At 33.9% G+C, this 21,865-nt stretch overlaps 1 protein-coding gene across 4 annotated transcripts; it reads left to right on the plus strand.

Annotated features, from left to right (window-relative positions):
- The first annotated feature begins 2,859 nt into the window (after window positions 1–2,859).
- Window positions 2,860–11,313, plus strand: LOC120071757. 4 transcript variants are annotated; one of them, XM_039024133.1, is made up of 12 exons: window positions 2,860–2,995; window positions 4,374–4,542; window positions 5,165–5,846; window positions 5,969–6,053; window positions 6,225–6,312; window positions 8,870–9,063; window positions 9,435–9,567; window positions 9,827–9,960; window positions 10,167–10,241; window positions 10,779–10,898; window positions 11,022–11,134; window positions 11,295–11,313. In XM_039024133.1, the coding sequence occupies exons 1-11, from the start codon at window positions 2,888–2,890 to the stop codon at window positions 11,103–11,105; spliced, it is 1,872 nt and encodes a 623-aa protein (XP_038880061.1). In that variant the 5' UTR covers window positions 2,860–2,887; the 3' UTR covers window positions 11,106–11,134; window positions 11,295–11,313. The 4 variants fall into 4 exon arrangements, 3 of the variants coding, with proteins under 3 accessions (XP_038880061.1, XP_038880060.1, XP_038880062.1); XM_039024132.1 differs by lacking the exon at window positions 11,295–11,313 and having other exon boundaries at window positions 11,022–11,208; XM_039024134.1 differs by lacking the exons at window positions 2,860–2,995; window positions 11,295–11,313 and adding an exon at window positions 3,009–3,184 and having other exon boundaries at window positions 11,022–11,208.
- The last annotated feature ends 10,552 nt before the right edge of the window (window positions 11,314–21,865 follow it).

Raw genomic sequence — 21,865 nt, forward strand, 5'->3', positions numbered from 1 at the left:
TTCTTTTTATATATCTTTTTCATCCAAACTTCGATTTAGGTGATTCAAGATGTGTCATCGTTGTTCCGAGCTTTATGCTATGGACTATTCAAAATAATAAAATTATCAGTAAACAAAACTAGATTTGTTATCATCAAAATTTTAATTAATTAATTAATTTGAGATTAAGGGCCAAAAAAGCCAACAATTTTTTTTATGTCGACATTCTTCAACTAATTTTGGTTCAAAATCCTCATTTTCAGATATAATATCAAGAGCAACCTTATATACAAAAATATTGTCAATAACCACATTAATTTGGTTCCATCTTTTTCCTCTCATGATATAATTTATTGAAATCTCATTATTATCATTAGGTATTTTACCTTCTTTACTAGTCATGTCAAGGATTTCTTCATGGTTATTTATATTATCAACCAAGTCTTTTTTGTTATTAATTATTTTTCTTTTTCGAGGATTTTTATCTTTGAAACTCACTGGTCTACCTCGCTTTTGGAGTGTCCTAAATAAGGGTGTACATAGTCCGGGTTGGAAGAATTTTGCGGACCAACCCAAAACCAAAAATTCGGGCAGGCTAATAAAGAACCTTATCGGTTCATTTTTGAAGGGTCAACCCAACCCAACCCAAGCCAAAAATTTCGGGTTGGGTCACCGGTTTTTTTTTTTTTTTTTTTTTTTTTTAATTTTGAAGGACGACAGATCAACGTGAGGTCGAAAGTGTGAGGGCGGAGATGTATAGCCAGAAGCGTGAGATCGGAGTTTAAGCGTCAGACGTGAGGCACGATTTGTGTCTTCGAGTGTCCAAAAAACCGGAAGTCGGAGGCACGATTTGCGTCTTGCAAATGGAGCATCAGACGAGGGGAGGGAATCGAGGAGCATCAGACGAGGGGAGGGAATCGAGGGACGAGGGTTTGGCTTTAGGGGCGACGAGGCGAGGGGAGGGAGTCGAGGTTTGTTTGTTTTATTTTCTTAATATATATATATTTGGGTCGGGCAACTGGAGTAACCTGAGACCCGACCCGAAATTCAATTTTTTAACCCAACCTAACCCTTACAGTTTGGGTTGGGTAGGCCGGGTTGGTTGGGTTATTGGGTTTTTGAACATTAGTCCTAAATTCATTAGTAACATTTTATTGTGTTGGGATATCAATTTTCAATGGAATATTTGCAACTAATATATGTGACTTAGTTACTTTCTTTGCGATGCATTCCATGTAAATCTTTTTCCAACTTCTTAATTCCTCCCCCTAATGTTGGAAAATTTGTCTCATTAAAATGACAATCAGTAAATCGTGCAGTAAGTACATCACCAGTCAAGGGTTCAAGATATTTAATAATTGATGGAGAATCATATCCAACATATATTCTTAACCTTCTTTGAGGGCTCATCTTAGTACGTTGTATTGGAGCAATTGGAATAAATATCGCACATCCAAAAATGCTCAGATGGGAAATATTTGGCTCATGGTCATAAGCTAATTGTAACGGAGAGTACGTATGATAAACTACTGACCTAATATGTATAAGTGATGCAAAACATGCAAAATAGTATGATCTCATACAAATGTAGGAAGCTTAGCTCTCATAAGCAATGGTCTGACAATTAATTGCAAACGTTTTATACATGATTCTACTAAACAGTTTTGTGCATGAACATGAGTTATAAGATGTTCAACATTATCCCAATTGACATACAATATCAAAAACTTAGGATATAAATTCACCAGCATTATCAAGACGAATGGTCTTAATTGTATAATCTGAAAATTGTGCTCTTAATTTAATTAATTGGGCAAGTACTCTAGCAAATGCAAAGTTTCGACTTGATAATAAACACACGTATGACCATCTACTTGATGCATCTATTAATACCTTAAAATATTTAAATAGTCCCCTTGGTAGGTTGATAGGTTCGCGTATATCACCATGAATTCTTTAAAAAATGCAGGTGATTCAGTTCCCACTTTAGCTGGTGATGGTCTAATTATTAATTTGCATTGAGAGCAAGCATCACATGATAATTCATTGGATTGATGAATCTTTTTTGTTCTTCAATGGATATCTATTTGAATTTTTAATAATTCTTCTCATCATTATAGACTTTGGATGACCCCATTTGTCATGCCAAATAGCAAATATATCTTGATTCATGAACTTCAAGTTTCTTATTACATATGTTTCAATTACTTGTATCTAAATATAATATAATCAAGAAAATAAAGTAGACAACTCTTCCAGTAAGTTACAAAGCACTTGAGACAAATCAACATTTAAAAAAAGCTAAAAAACCCTCATGACAGATCCACGTTAAAAAGCAAGCTAAAAGACCCTAGAGACAAATCCGTGTTCGAGAACAAGCTGCAAAGTCCTCAAGACAAATCCACATTGAGAAAAAGTTGCAAAGCCCACGACACAAGTTTATTTTTCAAGAGAAAACATCAAATAATCAAAATTTAGAGTTTAACCTCACTATACTTAAATCAATACAAATATAAAGTTCATTTCAACGAATGAATTTTTTTTTTTGCCAAAAATCTCTTTGAGGGAAAATTGAAAAAAATCACCACTGAATTATAGTAATAGTTAAAATTGTTATTATTTGACACTTACAATTGTAACAATCGTATAAATTTGAAAGATCAATTTTTATCATTTGAACTATAATTACTATAAGTTTGAATATTAAAATTTAAAACTTCCACAATTTGAAGGGCTCAAAAGTACTGTAATTAAAGTATGGGGTGAGAGAATTGAACCTCAAAGTTCGAGATAGATAATATAAGTACTATGTCAGTTTTGGAAGGCTCAATTTTTATAGTAAAAAGCTTCGAAGTATAATTGCAACTACACGAATAGATGGTGCAATTCGCCCTAGAAAAAAATCAAAATGTATAAGTACATTGTAAATTTGAATTCGCTCTCTTACGCACTCGCATCGCACGTACTCACAGAAGAACTTTTCTTCCTCAAAACAACACGGATTACTTCTGGCTCGGTAAGTTCTTTCCTTGTTTATATTGATTTGCTTTTCTGAACTTTTTCGCCGAGACGTTCGACGAAACAAAGGAAAAACCGGGAAGAAATTCGAACTTCTTCGGCGGTAACAATGGCAATATGATTGTTTAAGGTCGATGATGGGTTGCCTGGCTCTGAGTTATTGTTGATCTCACTTGAATTTTTCTGGGTTCGTTTTATTTGCTTCTGCTTTTGTTCAATTGTTTGGGAGTTTTCATATGTTTCTCTGAAACGGTTGATTTGGAAATCTATCTTTGTTCTCTATATTGCAATTTTCTGCTGTTCTTTGTTTATTTATGAGTATTGACCTTGAGTATGTGTGTTATCTTTTCTTAGAATATTGCTTCTTGTCAGCTTTATTACATTTTAGTTTTTTTTTTTTAGTGTAAACAATTTAGTTCTCCTTCATATACCCTTCACAGTCTTCAAATGTCAACTGGTGTCCCCTTTTTGACTTGACTTGAGGGATAAAAGTAAGGAACAGATCTTATAGTTAAAGTTGCTGATAAAAAAAATGATTACCGAAGTTCTTTGTTCGTTTGTGCTAAAAAAAACTCATCTAAATTTCTATTTGTTGGTTACCCACCCCCTCACCCCCGAAGAAAAAAAAGAGCTCACCTAGAATAATTATAAAAAGTATTTGAGATTGAAGTCCAAAGAGAAACATGAAATCTCACCAAGGACCAAACATCACTAGGGTCCGTCTCCACCCTTCTAAAAACGCTATTATTTCTCTCACCCCAATGATCCAATAACAAAGTACACATCCTAACAAACCACAAAAAATACCCTTCTCATTAAAAGATGGATGGAGGAAGAACCCCTTGATTGATCCTTGGAGGCAACCCTCACTCACGAAAATTCTAGAATCAACCCTTGATTGTAATTAACATTGAAATTTTAATTAATAAAATTAGTAGATCCATTTTCTTACTAGTCTGACGATTTTGATATTTTTAGAATACACTAAATTAGACTACCTAGATCATGGATTACCATTCCTATTTGATTCCAAATTTGGCACATGTGTTTTGGTTAAGAGCCCTTTATCATAGGCCTTGCTTACAATTTTCAATATAAATTACTGTAGTCTGCACCATGTCTAGGACTTCTATTTCTGCTTCTCTCTTTTACTTTTTAAAAATATTGTATGATAGCTACAGCTTCCCAAGACTATCTTGTAGCATTTTAGAGTTGACTTTTAAATTGCACCAATCACTTACTTTGCCTTTGTGCAAGAATTGTGTTGTTTTAGTGGAACCAGTGCATATAATATTAGTGTCATTATGTAACGATTGTTATCTTCATTCTCTATTCAAGATTCTTTTCTTTTCTTTTCTGTTCATTTTTCCTTTTAGGACCATCATTTTCACATTGGCATGGGATTCGATCAAAGTGTTGCTGAACCACTCGACCATATAGATCAAACTCATGTAGCATGGAAAATTACTGTGCACTCCCTATCTGATCTATCTTATATATCTCCTGTTGTATTCTTATACCTCCTAAAAGAATGTTATATTCGTGGTATGTCTCCCCTGTTTTTTATGATGTATCATGTATGTAGAGGTTCTGTTGTTTTGCTGTACTCCTTATTTGGTCACACGCGTGTCTTGTATATATTATTTGAACTTTTTTCTTAGTGCTTATATGAGTGCAAATCTTTGTCTTGCTTTGATTTTTTTGATTCTCATGTGAACCCTTTTCCCCCCGATGAAACAGGATATGAAATGTAAAAAGGAGGAAGAGAAGTCTTCCTATTGATTCATAAGTGAACTTGATATAATTTGACTAACCTTGCTGTTCACGGTCTAAACTTAACATTCTTCGTTGTGCTCAACAAGTATTTTCGAGTTAGTGATGATAATACTGAGGTTTACTTTGAAGTGATGGAGTCCAGTCTTTCTTTCCTGCTTTTAAATGATTTTGCCTAAATATTTCACCTTATTTTCATTTTCTATGTCGAACTTCTCCCAATAAAAAGTTAGTTGTTTCAATGAAGAGTTCATCAAGTAGTAATACCCGTATAGAGTTATTTTGGTTCATCTTCATTCTATTTATTTCGTAATACCTGTATAGAGTTATTTTGGTTCATCTTCATTCTATTTATTTATCTTCTACATTTTTATGTCCTTGAGTGCAAATGTAGGCACATTGAAAGCAACTAAGAAGTTTCGATTTCTTCAGCAACAAGTTCATCTAGTACTTCATAATGGTCCCCGACCTGGACCAGCTACCTTTGTTATTCATTGCCTATATGTCTTGCCTATATTTGGATTATATAGTGAAGGATTCAGTCACTTGATTACATCAGCTCTCCAACGTTTTCTGAAAGTAGTGACAACCCTAGCAGACCTTGACAAGGCAAAGAACCTAGCTGCTCAGTTATTTATGGATATTGTTGGAGGATTCATTGAGCACGATGACAGGATAGTTGTGAAGATTTTACAGGTATATGATGTTCAATTGACCAACATCGAGAAAGTTCTGTTTAAATCTAAGGCAAGAAATAGGTGTTCCTCTGACTCAGCCAAAGACTTTGTTGAACAATATGTTTCCGAGTTAATAGGAACTCAGGCTTACGCGACAGCAGTTGATGTATTAGAGCATTTCTCTATTCACCAATCTGGGCAGTCTCTTCTCTATAGCATGTTGCAGAACAATGAATTTAAAGCAGCTGAGAAATGGGCCACATTCATGGGAAAGCCAATGTTACGTCTGCTTGTCCAGGAGTTGATAAATAGAAACAAGCTAAAAAGTGCATATGGCATTATAAAGAAAAATGATTTTCAGAAGGAATTCCCCGATGTCTATCAGAAGTGTAAAGAGAGGTACTTTGATGTCCCCTATGCCGGATTTTTCTTCTTTGAACTCAAATTTTCACGTGCTCTTGGTATTGTTCTATGTCTCCATTGAGTTAAAATCTTATGAATAATTATGGTTCTTACCCTAGCTCCTTGAAGAATTTAGCCGAAAAAGGATGCTGGGATGTTGCTGAGGCAAAAACAAACAGCAATAGACAATTTCTTGAATATTTGGTGGGTAGCCCATAGATTCATTACTTATATTTTGAAGATTTTTAAGCAATATATGTACTTCATTGCAAGGAAAATATCTTAACTGTTGAACGTGAGTTCCTGGGTTTTTGACAAATAGTTTTTAAAGCTCTACAGTTTTCGTATCTTTACCTAACCTTTATGTGTTTTAAGGTCTACTTGGCATTGGAGGCTGGTTATTTTGAAAAGGTCGATGAACTTTGCAATAGGTACTCCCTTACAGGTTTTTTGAATATCAAAGGTATGCCATCTTTACCAGTCTCTTGATCACTTAGATGCTTCATTGCGTATGTCCGGCCGTTTTCTCCAGCTTTACAAAGATCAATATCTCATGTTAGACTATTATTATTCAGAAGTGCTCTACAAACTATCTTGTTGGCCTAGCTTTCTCCATTCCCTATTACCCCGAGTCATTCCTCTTTACTTTTTGTTCTTTGTTGCCCCAAGTTTGTCTGCTTTATTTATTTCCTAATTGGATAAGAAAAGATAGAAATCTCGTATAAAATTTTACAAGTACAAAGTAAAGAGCTAAAAGTCCCTAAGATCCAAAGGCGCTTGCAAGAAATCACTCCAATTATTATAGATAAAAAAATAATTAAAAAATTGAAATAAATAAAAGACTACTTGTAATTACAAAATATTATAGAAGACTAGACCAAGTAGTAGGAGCCAGAAGTAATTGCTAAATCTTCATGTCTTCCGAATTGGTGTAATTGAGAACTTTGGTCCTTTTAACGATCAGTGCACGCAACTTTGCAGCCACACTTCATAATACTAATTTTTTCTTTCTTGAGACACTGTAATAAAATTGAGTAGCTCACTAATGTTGAGAAGAACTCTACCTTCCGTCATTGGGTGATCAATGGGACTAGGGAAAGAGGCTTGTGATGGGTACATTTTACCTTTTTCTTTTGGCAGGGAGTACCTTCTTTCCTACTTATTTTAAAAACAATTTAACCATAAAAGAACATGTCCCAACAAAAGCATATCCTAGCAATTATGATATGGATTTCTTTGGTTTTTTCACTAGATCTGGAAACTCCACTTCTTAACGCCCTGGAAGACAATTCCCAAATGGCATTCAACCAGTTCCTTGTGTTCAATTTTTTTAAAAATGGAAAAACTTTGGAAGGATGCTTGGTGTCCTAATACGACCTTTATTATGACATCCCACCTTCTGTGCTCTTGCTAATCTGGAAGCTTTCCAATATAGAGCACTTTGGTAAGTATTAAGTGTGGGGAAGTCAGAGAAGAGTTAGGAATCGCTTTATTCATGAAACTCATATGATTACAATAAAACTCGTCTGATATAAATAGGAGTAAAGCAAATTGATAACAAAAGAAATGTTTTTACAACTTATGAACCGTTTCTAACAAACTAAACAACTTCTTATGCTTAATACTCCCCCTCAAATTGGACTATAAACGTAAAAATGCCCAACTTGTCCATCGAAGAATTCAAAACAGGGGAAGGAAGAGCCTTTATAAAGACATCAGCTAATTGCAACTTTGAACACATAGGTAACAATTTTTGGAAGCCTTCAATAATCTTGTCCCTGACAAAGTGATAATTGATCTGGATGTGTTTAGTCCATTCATGAAAGGTAGGATTGGTTGCTATAGCTATTGCAACTTTGTGGTTGTCACAGTATACCACAGCTGGCAAGAATAGATCAATTTGAAAATCCTTCACCTGCCGATGTATCCATATGATTTCACGGGTGATTGCTGCTAATGCTTGATAGTTGGCCTCAGTTGAAGATCTTGAAACGGTAGGTTCTTTCTTGGACTTCCAAGCAATTAAAGATTCACCCAACACACAGAAACCAGTGATAGACTGTCTAGTATCAACATACACATGCTCATCAGCGTCAACAAAGGCGCTTAGTTGAAAATGAGAAACAAACCTTAGCAAAGTCCCCTGTACTGGTGACTTAAGAAAATGAAGGAGGTGATCGGCAGCTTGCTAATGTTCCAATGATAGTTGCTGCAGGAACTGACTTAAATGGTGGACTGCAAATGATATATCAGGCCTGAAAATTTGTAAGTAATGTAACCTCCCAATGAGCCATCTAGGGAATTTTATCAGAAATTTTAGACAACTTTAAATTCAGATCTATCTGTGAAGAGGCTGGTTTTGCATTAAAGAACCTAATATCTTCAAGGATTTGAAGACAATATTTCCTTTGGGAGAGAAAGAGACCTTGCGATGAGCGAGAAATCTCTGAGCCAAGGAAATATTTAGCTGCTCCAAGGCCTTTGAGCATGAAATGTGACTTCAACAGCATTTTTACTCTATCAATCACTTGAGCAGAAGGTCTTGTGAGAAGAACATCGTCACAGAGTCCAATAGAACCACAAAAGTATTGATAGTACCTTGTATCCTTTCATTTTTTCCCAATGAAAACAGTTGTTTCATTTAAAAAAAAAAAAAATAAAAAAATCCCAATCTAATATACCCTAAATATCCTAATAGTATTCCCATTTCTATACTTATAGCTTTCCTATCAACTATCTAAATTGTTCCATGTCATTTTGCTGCTTGCCTAATATTCTGAAATATTTGGGTAACCATTAGTTCAGTTGGAAATTATATTTGGGTAACCTAGGATGGTTTCCACTATTAGGACCAAATCTTGGTTCCTGTACATTTTATCGCTTCATTGCTCTTGAGCATTAGCTACATGAAAAAGTTAGTGTGCTTCGAATCATTGCAGTTAAATTTTATTTGTATTGCACAAAATTTTTACCTGTTCTGATTCACATTGGTTAACCTAACGTGCATATTGGTTCTGTAGAACGTGAGGGAGGTTATGGACAGAAGTCACAGAACCACTATCTGAATCTTAATCAACTAATTGTTGGGGACATATTGTGGGTTGATAATGCTGATGCTTTACGACATGCGACATGCCATCTCGAGGAGTGTAAAGTTGTTGGTATTGATTGTGAGTGGAAACCAAACTATATAAAGGGCAAGAAACCAAATAAGGTAATCATTGATAAATTATTTGTACTCTCTGTGAGCGCTTTTCTCCTCCAATTCCTTTCTCATATCCTTGTATCTGCACTCGTTGTATTTTATTATTGTTTTTCTAACCTTATAAGAATGTTGAGAAAGTGCACCTGTTATTTTGCTCCTTTGTATTGAGAGGAATAATAGGGATTTCAACACATATATATATATGGATGGGAGCTTCTAGGATCATGTTATTTCTGTAGCCCTTTCCTGTTATTTCTAGTATTTTACCTGGTTTGTTTTTCGAGAGAACTAACTTTATGCATATGCATCTCTCGACTTTCTTTTTTTGAAAAAAAAGATTGTGTGAACTTTTTGCTTTGTTTCATCACATTTATGCTCAGGTATCTATTATGCAAATTGCTTCCGAGGAAATGGCTTTCATCTTTGATTTGATCAAGTTATATGATGATATCCCCGACATTCTAGACAATTGCCTGACTCGCATCTTGCAGTCTTCTAGTATTTTGAAGCTCGGTTAGTAATATCTGAATGTTTCGACATGAAATCACTAAATTTCCTGTTCATGTCCCGATGTTTTGTTCTTATTGATTGAATTAATCGTCTTTTAAGTTATTTTAATCCAGAAAGTATCTTCTGTATATTGATAAAGAATAAACTCCTTGATGTCTTAGAAAGCGCCTGTTTCACTGCTGCTTTTCTCTGTTAATGTACTAACTTCATTTTCTTTTCTATGTTTGCTAATTTTGAGTAAAATATGTTCTTGCCTTTGTAGGCTACAATTTTCTATGCGATGTAAAGCAACTATCCCATTCGTATGAATCATTGCAATGTTTCAAACACTATGAGATGTTACTGGACATTCAGAATGTATTTGATCATAGTGGAGGTCTATCTGGGCTTGCAAAGGTAACACAACTGCAATTACACGAAATTCTCTTCTTTGAACTTGATATTGAAACCAATTGGTTTTTTCTCGTACTATGTGACCTACTCCTGGTATAACCCCTTTATAATCAAAGCTTTATTGGCTTCCTATCTTTTTTAAAAATGAAATAATCTTCGGAAATTGATATATATATATATATATTATATTTATGTTGTAATTGTTTTAGAAAGTATTGGGAGCTGGATTGAACAAGACAAGAAGAAATAGTGACTGGGAACAGCGGCCCTTAACGGTGAATCAGGTCAATTTCTTTTCTTGATCTTTTCTATTAGTTTGGCTTCTCTATAGATGGGGCAGCGATAAAAGCAACAGAAAGTGTGTGAATATTGCACGTACATGACCATTTGATTCAAGTTGGTTGGATAATACTTTGTGTTTGGATCTTTGTCAGTACTATTGACAAAAGGTGAGAATGGGGTAAGCAAATTTGAATCCACATTGTGCATTTTATTCAAAATAATTGAACTTAATAGAGCTGTCACTGATAAATAGATATTTATTGAAGTTTTTCCTAGTTCTGTATAAAAAAGAAATATGGAAGATGTCCCTTTTCTTTCTTTCTTTCTTTTTTTTTTTTTCCCTTTTTTTTTCCTTTCCACATTATAGTAAGAAACACCTATGAATTTTGTAGAGGTGAAACTATTTCTTAGTCCCAGTTGTTTACCTACTTAATGGGTTTTCTCACGTAGATTTTATTTTCTTTTAATTCTTCTTCCAACGAGACTAAAAAAGTTAAAACATTCATGAAACTGTAGTAGTATTGTTGAATGTTGAGCAGCTAGAAAATGCGGCTCTTGATGCTGTGGTGCTTGTCCATATCTTCCGACATGTCCGAGATCAATCACAGCCGTCTACGACAACGGAGGGGCAAACACGACCTGAGTGGAAATCCTTTATTGTAAGTCTTCTGTTCTTAGCTTCAGTTGATAAAATGTGAATTTTGGATCCTTAATCGGATCGAAGCAAATTGACAAGCTATCATCTTCTCTCGCTTGTTCTTTCCTAACTCCGGATAATGTAGGTCTCCCACATGGACAACACCTTGAAACTAAAGAAGAAGAAAGACAGGAGCAAAAAGGAACCAGAAGTTGTAACCAACTTGTAATATCAATTAATCATGTTAGGATCCGTATGGTACATTTCTGCCTTTGTGTAAATATTCATTAAATCAAAATTATATGTTGATCTTCAGTGGTCTTCCATGGAAATAGTAAATGTGTACATTATTAAACATGCTTATGTTAATATGGATGATGCATGGAATTTTCTGTTTAAATACTCATACTTGTATCAGTGCCTTTGGCACAGGAAGAATGAGCAGAGACGAGGAATTATTAAGTAGATGGGATGAATTTGCTCTCTTCATCACAGGGATGAAAGATATCATCAGGTTTTATTTTTTATTTATTTATTTATTTTTATTGTTGATCTAGGGTTTAGGGAGTTAGTTTTGCCTACCCAAAGGCAGTTTAGTTTAGAGAGACGACAAGAGTTTTAAATTAATAATCTTTATGATTGAAGACTTGAATTCAGGATTTGGAAGGTATACAATGGATTTTTTTTTTTAATTAAAAAAATACTTGTCTATTTTAAATGATTACTGATTTAGGTCTATTTTAAATAATTACTGATTCAGGTAAACAGTATATTTAACTTGAATTAGTATATCATTAATTATGGTGAATCCTTGATTTATCTACATTGAATATTGATTATAAATTTTTTATTTTTATTTTTTGCAAAGGTAATGTATTACTAAAAAGAAAATGACCTCAAAAAAACACTAAAAACAAGATAGCAAAGCAAAATCCAAAAACAGAACAAAACCACACAACTTAATGGAAAAAAATTCCAAGGAAAAAAATCCACTTGGTTCCTCACAAAATATGTCCCCAGCCACTTAGAACAACATATAGAAATCTCAAATCGAATATCTAGAATAATCACTTGAGGACACAAATTGGCACCATGGGTACACCTGTTACGTTCACGCCAAACATGGTAAAGAACAACACACCAAGCAATTCTTCAAACCTTATGCCTTAATTGGTTCCCTTTGCTAAAATGGAAAATTCAAATGAGCTTTAAATCCCAATAAATGATCCCTAGACTCCGCTCCAACAGTACACAGAACATGGTCACTAGGGATATCAACATACTACCATCTAACAAGATCATGAGTCTGCAACCGATTTTGAATAGCAAGCCAAGAAATGATCCTCCAAACCAAAGGATGTTAGCCCAAGATGCCACATGATGCTTAGGATGTAAAGACTCTGAAGTACTAACAAAAATATTTCCATTTGCCTATGATGAATTTTAAATCATATAATGAGTAAAGTTGACAAGACTTAGAGCCTGTTTTGATTGACCAGAGATAAAAATATTTATATTTTTTTAAAGTTACTTTTATTTAAATTCTTTTGATAGTTGTGTTTCAAAAGTTATTTTTTTCTAAAATGACTATCAAAAGAACGCTAGAAAAATTAAACAAAAAATACCATTAGACATGGGAGACCACCTTTTTAACAATGAAATTTGTCAGTTGCAAGATTTTGTTTGTGTGCATTAATTAAATTCAATGTTGTGTAATGTTTGATTTCTATTGAAATTAGTGAGTTATGAAAGGTTTTTACTTAGATCTTTATTAAGATTAGGGAGTGAATTTTGCAAAAATTGAATAAAGAGATTTTATTGTATATAAATTGATTTTTTTTCTTGGACAATGCATATATAGTAATTTAAGATAAAATAGTGCCAAATCGAACAAAACTTGGATCAATATCTATCACGTCTATCATTGATGGACAAATCTAATAAACTTATCATTGATTGAGGTCTACTAATGATAAACATCTATTATTGATTGTTTGCATGCTCATTTGCTATTATGTTTGTTCATTTTTTTTACAATATGTATCAAGCATTAGAGCTCTAGATTAATAGTTCATGTCATATCAATAGAATATGAATATAGTATATAAGAATCATATTATTACTTCATTTCTTGCATGATCAATCTTTATAAATTTATTATGAATATACACTATTAATAAAACCAAAATATTATATCAATGATATTTAACTCTTTTTTTTATTATGTTTGATTATTTGGATGTTCATTTGTCTATATTAATAGAATTAAAAAAAAGTATATTAATGATATTTGAATTTGTTTTCTATCAATGATTGTTTGATGCTCATGTTTTATGAGATTTATCACTAATTTACAGTATCAATAAATTAGAAAAAATGAAATTGTGGTATTTAACTTTTGTGTTCTATTAGTAATTGTTTACCCACTAATTTGTTTTATGTGTATTATAGATGTATCATACCAATAAATACAAAAAAATATAGGACAATTTTTAAATATAGAGAAATGAACTAAAATATTTATAAAATATAGCAAAATTTTATAACTATCAATTATATATACTGATAGACCTCTATTAGTGTCTGTCATTGACATTGATAAAAGTCTATTAGTGTCTATCCTTTGAAATAATTTCTCAAAAATATATTCATAATAATTATATTTGTTTTCTAAAAAAGAAAAAAATATTTTTTTATTTATCAATAATTATTTACATATTTATATACTATTAAATTTATCATTAAATTTATCGATATAATAAAAAAATGTATACAAGTAATGTTTTACCTAGTTTTCTATCTATTATTCTTTATATGCTTATTTCCTAATAGATATATTATTATATATCTTATCAATAGGGAAAAATGATATATCGATGACATTTTGCTTTCACTTTGACTATGTGATAGTTAACATGCTTATTTGGTATTAATTTCAATATGCTGTATCAATAGGATTAAAAAGGCTATATTAATGAATTTGACATTTTTATATTTCTTTTAAGGGTTGTTTTGCTCATATCATCGATAATATTATATCAAAAGATTAGAAATAAAAATCGGTGATAACACAATATTAATAATGAAAATAATTGATGACAAGTAACAATAAACAACTAATAATAGTATATCACTAATATACCATTTAAGCAATATATATGTATTAATGATAGACATAAAAATAGTCAGCTTGCTCATAGACATACAAATAGTTTACAGTAATAAAAAAGATCATCATTAATGGAAATATTAATGATATATAGATAATATACATAGAAGTTATTCATAAAAAATAAACATAAAAGTGGCCATTAGTGATAGATATCTATCAATGATAAACATAGAACGAGTTTATTAGTGATAGCAAAAAAACTACTTCTTTGACGGAGGTCTATCACTGAAAGAAGTTTATCGATGATAAGTAATAAATAGTCTATCGATGATAGAATCCTATCATTGATAGACTATATAGACATTATATCAATGATAAATCAAAAAATTTATGAATTTATTTACAAATTATTTATTTGTGTGGTATATTTACAAATAATGTATCCAATTTTGCCACTCATTACAATTATCCCTCTTTTTTGAGTTAAATAAATACATAGATAATCCTAACATTGGGCCTATATTTTAAAAGGTCCAGATTCTAGTCCTATGAATTTGGAGGAAAAATTACACTTTTACTTTGTGAAATCTACGTTTAATAACATTTTGGTCCTTGAAATTTCAGACTCTATAATTCACTTCTATAACATTTTGGTCCTTGAAATTTCAGACTCTATAATTCACTTCTATAAATTTTGAGTGGTAGCATTTTGGTCTTTCCTTTTACATTTCTATATCTAATAGAAACTAATGTGACAATTTTTAATTAAAATGAAAAAATGTCTCATTTTTTACTTTTTCACATCCATAACCACTATGGTTGTTAACATTAACTAAAGGGAATGTATTAGTAATATATCAATACTCATTCAATCCCGCCGCAGTGTGGTCACAAATTAAAAAGCTTAGTAAAATTGTAAAAATTAGAGAAATTAGAAGTTAAAGTTAAGTGTTAATTAAAATCCATAGATGATTTTGGCACATTTGTTCTTCATCCATTTGAAGCTTTTCTTAATGGAAATTTTCACTTTGGCATCCACAGCATACAATTTGTACTTTGCCACTCGCCTTTTCCTCTTATTCTCTGGATTTTTCCACCAATTTTTCATTGATTTCTTCGACCATTTCGTTGCCTCAACCACTCGTTCCTTCCTAGATCTGATTTCTTTAATCGTTTCCATGTTCTCAATCCCGCCGCAGCTCCGGCCACTCGCCGCTCCCGACCGTCGTCGCACTGCCTCCATCGTCGTTGTCGATGTTCGATGATAATTTGGGGAATTGGAATTTGTGAGCCTTTTTATTATTTCACCATTGTTGTTGAGGGAATCCATTTTTAGGATTCAGCAAGAGACTTGCTTGTTTCTTTTGTTTTATTATTTTTTTAAAGGAAATTTTCAACCATTTTTAAAGTACGGTGACAGTTGCAATATACTCTCAAACTTTTGGTTATAAAATTAAGTAATCAAACTTGTTGTAGAAATTAGACTTTAAGTGATAGAATATTGAACCCTCAAACTTACATAGTTGTAAAAGTTTCTACAATTGTGTAAGTTTGAGATTCCAATTTTAAAATTTGTATAAGTCTGAGGGTTCAATTTTTATAATTGAAATTTTGAATATATAATTGTAACTATCATCATACTTCAAAGTGGTTTTTAAAATTTGCCAATTCTTTTTTATTGCTTACTTTCTTTCTTTATTTTTTTATTGGCTTTAATTTGCTGTTGTTTTTAGCAAATTATTGTGTGGAATTGGTTAGAAGTGGTACTTTACCGATTCCTTTTATTACATTTTGCAACTATATAAAGGTTTGTAGACCGTTTTTAACTTCTTTTTTTCTCTGTTTGCTTCTTTTTTTCCTTTTTTTTTTAAAAAAAATTATTTGTATTAAAAATTTACGAAATACCAAGACATACAAGTAAAAAATTTAGAGTTTCTTACGCATAAAATTTAGAAAAATCATTTTAAATGACAAGAACGTTGTTGAAAATATTTATAAATAATAGTAAAATATCACCGTTTATATGCGATTGACCACGATAGATTATGATAGACTACTATTTATTTTTATCATGACACAGATAGATACAGGTAATAGTCTATTGCGGTCTATTTCGATCTATTACAAATAGACAGTAAAATTTTGCTTTGTAAATATTTTCGTATATTTTCCTATATTTGAAAAAATTATAAAATTTAATATTAAATATAAATAGATTAATTTATTTTTTGTTACAAAAAAATTTGGCTGGTTTTGTAGCAATTTTAACCCGAAACTTGACATATTATTGTACAAGTATTTTTAATCATAAACTTTTAATTTTATCGATTTGAAACAAAATCAGTTATAGCAATTAAAGCCCTTGCACGTTATAGCTTATAAATAGACTCACACTCAATAGATTAAAAAAATGAAAAAAAAGGTGAGTGTGAAGAACACTTATTTGTAAGAGCTTGTATTAAAAAATCCCCTTTGATCCTTAATAAACTTTGCTCCCACAACTGTGGATGTAGGCATCTCTTTGTCAAGCCACTTTAAAATGTCGTAAAAAAGTTACAATCGACTCATCAGGGTGTTTTTTACTTCAAGGTAAATGTTTTTTTTTTACTCCACATTTTATCTTCTATAATGATGCTGCACTTTTTCATTTTATTAATGGAGATGTAGAAAATAACAAGATATTGGATTTTTTTTTTGAAATTAAAGGTTCAGTGGCATTATAGTAATTATGGCCAAATGACAATTTTGTAATTAAACCCATCTTCTTCTTTAGTGCTGAAAAAATTGCGAAGCCTAAATGAAAAAGGAGGGCAGCAGCCGTTTTGTGGAGGTGTTGGAGGCAACCGATTTTGAAGAAAAAAAAATCGACAGACCACCAATAGAGAGAAAGGTGTCAGGTTCATCCTCGTCCGGCGACGGCTGTTTGCGTGGGTGCTCGTCGGTTAAGGTGTGCGGCAGTGGGCCGCGATTCGAGCGCTGGTAGTCATCGTCCGTGGGTTTTGTTCGGCGTGGTTCCGACGGTGGACGTTTGCGTTCGACGAGGCGGCAGTTCGACTTTCGCCGTGTAGGCTGGGAGTCTGGCGTGGATATCGTCCGATGAGTTCGCCGGTCAGAGGCAAGTAGTGCACTTGGGCTGTTTTTCAACGGGTTATTCTCGGTTTTAGAGACAAAGTCTGTGCGGATCTCTCGGTATCAGTGAGTATCAAAATTAAGATTGGTGATTATTGTTGTCGGTATCAGTGAGTATCAAAATTAAGATTGGTGATTATTGTTGATTATCTATAATTGTAAATTGATTCAATCTGGTCAAGCTAGTTCTCAAAGTGGATGTAGACCAAATTGGTCGAACCACGTGTTCGTTCTTTATTATTGTAGACCAAATTGGTCGAACCACTATATATCTTTGTGTTCGTTCTTTATTGCTTTCGATTTATTCTGTGGTAGTGTGCTGACATATTCTTTGTTTAGGAGAATTTCTGGTTGGGATTAATTTGATAGATGACTTCAATGTCTACACGGTTCGAAGTTTAAATTTGATGGGAAGATGAAAAAGATTAAGACTATTTTGGTACAACAAAAGTAGCCAAAATCTTAGACGAAAATGACCTTCTGCCAACAATTATAGAAGGATATGGATGAGATGGCCTATTCGACGATAATTTTGTATCGGAGTGCTTAGGCTAGTAGATGAGGCCACTACGGGAAGAAATTAGAAAGTCTTTATTTGACTAAGTCCTTGCCAAATAAATTATATCTAAAAGAGAAATTTTTTGAATATAAGATGGACTCCTAGTAAAGGCTTAGAAGAGAACTTGGATGAATTCCAGAAGATTATAGTTGATTTCAATAACATCGACGAGAAGATGTCGGATGAAAATCAACTAGCTATTCTCCTGAATTCATTGCTTGAATCGTATCGAGAAGTTAAGGTAACTATTAAATATGGACGGGATTCATTGTCATGGATATAGTGTTGGATTCCTTGAGAACAAGAAACCTCGAGACTAAAAAAGAACGCAAGGATGGAAAGTTACTCATAGCCAGAGGTAGAAGTGAGAAAAAGAATACGGAAAAGGAAAAAAGCCGAGAACGAGGTCAAAATCAAGGGGGAAGTCATAAAGTGTTTCCTATGTCATAAAGAAGGACACTTCAAAAAAAAATTGCCCTTTGAATAATAGCAAGAAGCATCAAGTAGCAAGTATGCAGGGGAATCTAGTGCAACAAATGTTATTGATAGGTATGATTCAACAGAGGTCTTGATGGTGTCTAGCAAAAATATTCAGGATGCTTGGATCATGGATTCAGGGTGTACGTTTCACATGACTCCTAATCGGGATTTCTTGATTGACTTTTAGGAAAATGGTGGGGGATCAGTTTTGCTTGGTGATAATGGTGTTTGTGATTGTTAGGGTTGATGGCCTAAAATCTCGTGTCCTGTAGTTTGTAAACAGTTTGTACGTACACTTGTGTTGTATAATATATGATATTGTACTTCATATCTTGTATTTTGCTCAATTGCTTGTTTTATTTGTTTTACCACAAACCAATAAACATAAAATCCCTGGTTATCTGTATGTGACTCAAGCATGTATGTGGTGACATACAAGTGGATCATGTCTTGAGTGATAACCAAAATGGTCTGTAGTATATGGATATAGGAAGGAAACCTTATCCTGGTAATGCTACAGATGCGGCCCGCTTTGTGGAATGGTCACAAGTGTTGTGACTTGTCACAAATGGTTTGATCCTGATGATTCGTGTTGGGGACATGCGAGGGGGGCGTCCTATGCAAAGAGTTTGTATAAGACATGACCACGAAGTGTTAACTTCTCGTTATATAATATCGTTCATGATAGAGACTTTACTTCACTAGGATGACCATAGGTAACATGACCTCAATCCTGAGTGAGCTAGGAACTCCTGCCATTGAGAGCATTCCTTTGATTTGTATGGGTGCGAGTGGCTAGGTCGCCGATTCAAACCTACAATTTTGGGGATTCGTCTGATTTGGGAACTGGAAATTGATAACGGGCAGAAATGCATGTTATTACAACGCAAAGATATAAAATAATGTAGGATTGCGACGGTAAAAATATGTAAAATCGTGTCCAAAGGCATTGAGTTGAGAACATTGCGATCGCATGCGCCAATCGCATTAAAGCAGCTAATTTACTTATTTTGTGTAGGAAAATATGTTGGCGCAAAGCAAATTGCGATCCAAGGAATTCGGAGCCCGAGCACATTAGATGATTGCGACCGCAAAGCTATGCGATCGTATGCGCTCGCGAAGATCTGCTCAAGAAGGTGACTGCATAAAGACGATACATCAAGGTAAAAGTTTAATAAATCATGACGGGACAGAAAGCTGATGACGGTCGAATCCGAATTTAGTTGACAAGTCGTTAACGACACACTGTAGCAAGTACATTCAACTTTTCGGTGACCATTAATCGACACATCAGACAGAGATTTAATGACTTCCCATCATTATAATCATTTCAAAGAAAATCTCTTCACCCTGAAGCTCTATAAATACCGAAGGCCACCTTGGTTAAAGGGGTACCGGTTCCAGTTCAGAATTTTTGGAGTTCCCATCTGCCATATACATAGAAGATAGATCATAGATATCCATAATCTGTAATTCATATACTTAGAAGGCGGAGGCGAATGAAGAGAGAAGACGCCGAAAGATCGTTCCTGGTTAGCTCGAGAGACTGTCGGGAAGCGCTGAGAACGGAGAGAAGGCCGACTCTTGCGAAAGCAAGAACATTCTTTTGGACAGAGTAGAGTAAAACACAGTGTAAAAACCTCGGGAAGTAAGATATTGCTACCAGGCTCCCTATCCGTACTTCCATTATCATTCTGTATTATGATTTTATCTATAAAATGGAATTTATATCTCTACATCTGTTCAATCTCTTCACAATACGCATGAGTAACTAAACTTCCGAATGGGTTGAGAAACACTTAGCTAGCATGACCTAAGATCTTCATTTTATGCGATCATCTTGTCTTATGTACCCGCCCATCACCCTTTAGAGATACTTGAGAGAGTACTCTAAAAAAAGAACCTAGACTTGAGAGAGTTAGGTTAGAATCTAGGCTTGAGAAAATTAGATTAGATCCGCATAAGCAAGAGATAGAAACTTAGAGATAAGTTCTGTTTGCTATCATGCATCGCATGCATCCTAGAAATAGGATATGATAGTATGCGGTCACCTTGTGTATGTGTGTGTCATTAATCATCGCATAGACAAGAATAGAGGCTTAGACATAAGTCCTATAGACATTATCATATACGTCGCATGCGTCCTAAAATTAAGAACTATAGCATTTGCATTGAGAGATGACATGTTGTATGTGTGTAGCATGATCGCATAACTTGAATGCAATCTTAGGAAGTGTTAGCTAAATCCCTTCTCAACCCGTTCCCCGCATACTCATTGTAACTTTCGCCGATATTAACTCTTTTCTCAATTCCGCTGCATAGGATTTATACTTTAAACAAACATACCAACCAACTTATTGTTTTGTTTGTCACCGCAAAGGAATCAAAACTTACCGTTGCATATTGTCTCAAGTAGTTCCTATGTTCAACTTTGGGCTTATCAGGCAACCTAGTAGGATTTATACATGAATTTTACTAGGAAAACTTGCATGTGCAATGCATACACCACCATCGCAATATACACCATTATTTCATCATATTCACAACGCATCAGGAACTCAACTACACAAGATGGAATTCACTCTTTCCTCGAGGCAGGGATAAGTAAATAGATAGTTCTCTTAAGGGCTGATTCCAGGGCTTAAACAATGTGACGCCATATACCTTCTCTTGGCCCGAGAGGTGTTTACACATAGTTGGACTATGTTGTATTGTTCATTAGAGGAATCAGTGGTACTTAAGGAGTGAGATGTAACTACAGAGGCAAAATGGTAATTTGGCCCAGTTGTACTTACGAGCATCTGTGAAGGTTCATCATACTCATGATTGGTTATATCCGATGGACACAGACATATGTCTATGGTAAGAAGAGTTCAGCTATTGGTCTTTAGTGGAATGCTTAACAGTTAACGGATGGTGGATCTCGTGGCTAAAGAGTTTAGTCAGTTATTCAAGGACCATTGGAGCTTCGAGCCACAGGTCCATTAGGTTCCTTAGGTAGCTTGGATAAAGTCGAGAATCAGTGTGTAGGTTAATTTGAAATGTTCAAATTGACAAGAGGAGGTTCAATTTGTTGAGGTTTGTGCCCTAAAGTCTCGTGTCCAGTAGTTTGTAAACAACTTTGTACGAACACTTATGATGTATAATATAAATGATATTTACTTCACTACATGCCTTTGCACATTTAGAATTTACCATAAACCAATAAACATAAAATCCCTGGTTATCTGTATGTTACTCAAGCATATATGTGGTGACATACAAGTGGATCACATCTTGAGTGATAACCAAAACGGTCTGCAGTATATGGATATAGTAGGGAAACCTTATCCTGGTAACACTATAGATGTGACCTACTTTGTGGAATGGTCACAAGTGTTGTGACTTGTCACAGATGGTCTGATCCTGATCATTCGTGTAGGGGACATGCGAGCAGGGGCGTCTTATATAAAGAGTTTGTATAAGACCTGACCACGAAGTGTTAACATCTCGTTATATAACACCGTTCATAGCTGAGACTTCATTTCACTAGGATGACCATAGGTAACATGACCTCAATCCTGAGTGAGTTGGGAACTCTTGCCATTGAAGGCGGTCGTTTGATTTGCATGGGTGCGAGTGGCTAGAACGCCGACTCAAACCTACAATTTTGGGGATTTGTCTGATTTGGGAGCTGGGAACTCAGCTACACAAGATGGAATTCACTCCT

Source organism: Benincasa hispida, chromosome 2 (genome assembly GCF_009727055.1).
Source record: "Benincasa hispida cultivar B227 chromosome 2, ASM972705v1, whole genome shotgun sequence".
Lineage (NCBI taxonomy): Eukaryota > Viridiplantae > Streptophyta > Magnoliopsida > Cucurbitales > Cucurbitaceae > Benincasa > Benincasa hispida.